This window comes from Penaeus monodon, chromosome 36 (assembly GCF_015228065.2).
Source record: "Penaeus monodon isolate SGIC_2016 chromosome 36, NSTDA_Pmon_1, whole genome shotgun sequence".
Taxonomy (NCBI): domain Eukaryota; kingdom Metazoa; phylum Arthropoda; class Malacostraca; order Decapoda; family Penaeidae; genus Penaeus; species Penaeus monodon.
In genome coordinates this window covers 23038259-23040758 of record NC_051421.1, presented here as the reverse complement: position 1 = coordinate 23040758, position 2500 = coordinate 23038259, and the positions used below count along the sequence as shown (strand labels likewise).

General features: G+C 43.6%; 1 protein-coding gene across 3 annotated transcripts in view; it reads left to right on the top strand.

Moving 5' to 3' along the window:
- Positions 1 to 2500, top strand: part of LOC119595856 — a 17811-nt gene that overhangs the window by 1379 nt on the left and 13932 nt on the right. For all 3 annotated transcript variants that reach the window (XM_037945054.1, XM_037945056.1, XM_037945055.1), the window contains exon 3: positions 52 to 134. In XM_037945054.1, coding sequence (XP_037800982.1) covers positions 61 to 134 — 74 coding nt within the window. In that variant the 5' untranslated portion in view covers positions 52 to 60. The remainder of the gene's footprint in view (positions 1 to 51; positions 135 to 2500) is intronic.

Below are 2500 nucleotides of genomic sequence, written 5' to 3'. Positions count from 1 at the left end.
CCATGAGTAATAATCACCATTCTCCACAGTCGCATTTACTCTTTTCTCCAGGATGCCCCTATGGATGGACTCTTAGACGTCGGCGCGGATACCGAGAAGTCGAGGATATCCTACGCGCAGCATGGGTTTACGAGGTGGGTCGCAGTGCCTGTCGGTCTCATTATCTCTCATGAACTTGGAAATGAAGAGAGAGGAAATAGAGCTCTTGGCTGCGGTAAAGGGGTTAGTAGTTGGCTCCTGCTGTCACGGGCAATATCTGTTGATGTTTTTTTCTTGTTTTGATAATGCATTACCTTTATTATTGTAGTCATTACTGTAGCCTGTGCAGTATATAACCAAGTTTTGTCTAGCTCGTTCAGCTAAACGAGTCAGAAGCCTAGATTATGTGTTCATACATTTTTCTGGCATGATTTACTTCGCGTGCAACACCCAAATACACTGATTAGTATATATAAATCAATGAGAAATACACCAGTTACACGACGCTGATAAAGTACGACGTAGGTATGAGAAGAGGGACATGAGAGAGCGAGATACAATCCTGTCATTGGCTGCGACGAAACTTCAATCAGTCAGGAGATGAAATCCATTCCCGGAAAGCAATCGTGAGTGCGTGACTAACATACTCTCATGTCCCTCTTGATTAAAGGCATTACGTGTGAAGTCTGCCAAAAACGTAGCAAATTGTGTGCAGAAGCATGAAGGAGTTTACTGAATATCTTGATGAGTAAATAAGTAAGAAATTAAGAAATGATTAAATACTTTTAAATTTTTTTACAAAACATACTAAGGAGAAATAAAAATATAGGAATGCACACAGACATACAGAGAAAGAGAGAGAGAGAGGGAGAGGAGAGAGAGAGAGAGAGAGAGAGAGAGAGAGAGAGAGAGAGAGAGAGAGAGAGAGAGAGAGAGAGAGAGAGAGAGAGAGAGAGAGAGAGAGAGAGAGAGAGAGAGAATGAGAGAGAGAATGAGAAAGAGGGAATGAGAGAGATTGATTTGATTGATTTGATAACATTTATTTACAGAACAGTGTACATGTCTTGCAAAAAGCCAGGGTAAGATACCAAAGAATCTATCCAACTGGCTGTGCTTCTATTTGTGTAGAGGGCTATTTGTCAAACATTAGTGTTATATACATGCCTGAAGGGCTGTGCTATTATCACTGTATAAAAATATAGTTTGGCTGGTAAAAAACCTTTTATATCACTCATCATGTCAAAGACAAGACCAGTGTCTATAATAAAGTTAATATAATCAACAAGTGGTAATCTAATTTGATAACGAGCACTATTTCTGACTTCCTGAAGGCAACACACATCAACATTTTCGGAGTGAAGGTACTGGGAGAGAGTTGCTTTGCGTTTCTGTAAATTGTTTATGTACCAGGGAATACATTTCAAGAGATTACTTGGAGGCACTGATTGCTTGACCACTTCCAAGGCCCACTACAGGGTGATGCTGTTGTTGATCGAGGAGGAACGCAAACATCCTTTCCTGAAATTGAAATTGTTGGGATATCTGCTATTTCATCATGAACATCATCTGCTCCATCTGCCGAAGCAGCATCTGTAGCAGATTCTTAATTTCTCCCTTGGACTCTTGTTTGTCCTGCTGCAGTGAGGGCTGAGCAATAACTGATGCTGAAGCTGGTACAGCAGATAGCACTAGGGTCGGTACTGCAGCTGGTGTCGAAGCTGGTGCAGAAGCTGATGCAGCATGTGGTGCTTGGGTTGGTGCTGCAGTTGGTGCTGAAGCTGTTGCTGATACTTGAATTGACAGAGCTGTAACTCCTGTTGGTGCTGGTACTGTGGCCGGTGCCATGGCTTCCTCTGCAGGGCCACCACTGTTGACCTCCGCAGGTGTGGGAATTCCCCCACATCATCAACGCGCGGGGCTGGGAGGGGCTGTTGTGGGAGGGAGGGCTGCCTGCTTTTTTTATAATTTGTTTTTCTGTCCTTTGGGTAGTAAGTGCACAATGGGGAATTGGCATTGTGCTCTTGTCGGCAGTTCACGCATTTCCGGGGGATAATTTTTCATTCAGAATTTTTTTCTGCACATTCTGAGCTTCCGTGTGGAAGGGCGCAGTACCGGCATCGCGGCCCGTCTCGTGGACAAGCACGTGTTCCGTGGCCCCAGTTTGAGCAGTTAGAGTAAAACGGGGTCAGGGATTTGAAGACGGCACACCTAAAGGGTGCCATGCCCTTAACCATTTTGATACTTTTGGGAATTACCTCCCCCCCATATGTTATGATGACTCTCTGGGTCATCATTCCATTGATCTTCATGCGTCTCGCATGGATGATACGTTCATTGTATAGAGTCATTTCTCCTGTTTCGATTTCCCCTGGGACATCAAACACAATGACGTTAGTGCATTTCCCTTTACCAAAGATCTTGGCTTTTTCAGGCACTTCACCGCCTGAACCAATAGTTGTTATTTGGGCAAGAATTTGTTCGTTCTTGCATCTGACATATACACTATTTCTTCCAATTTTCA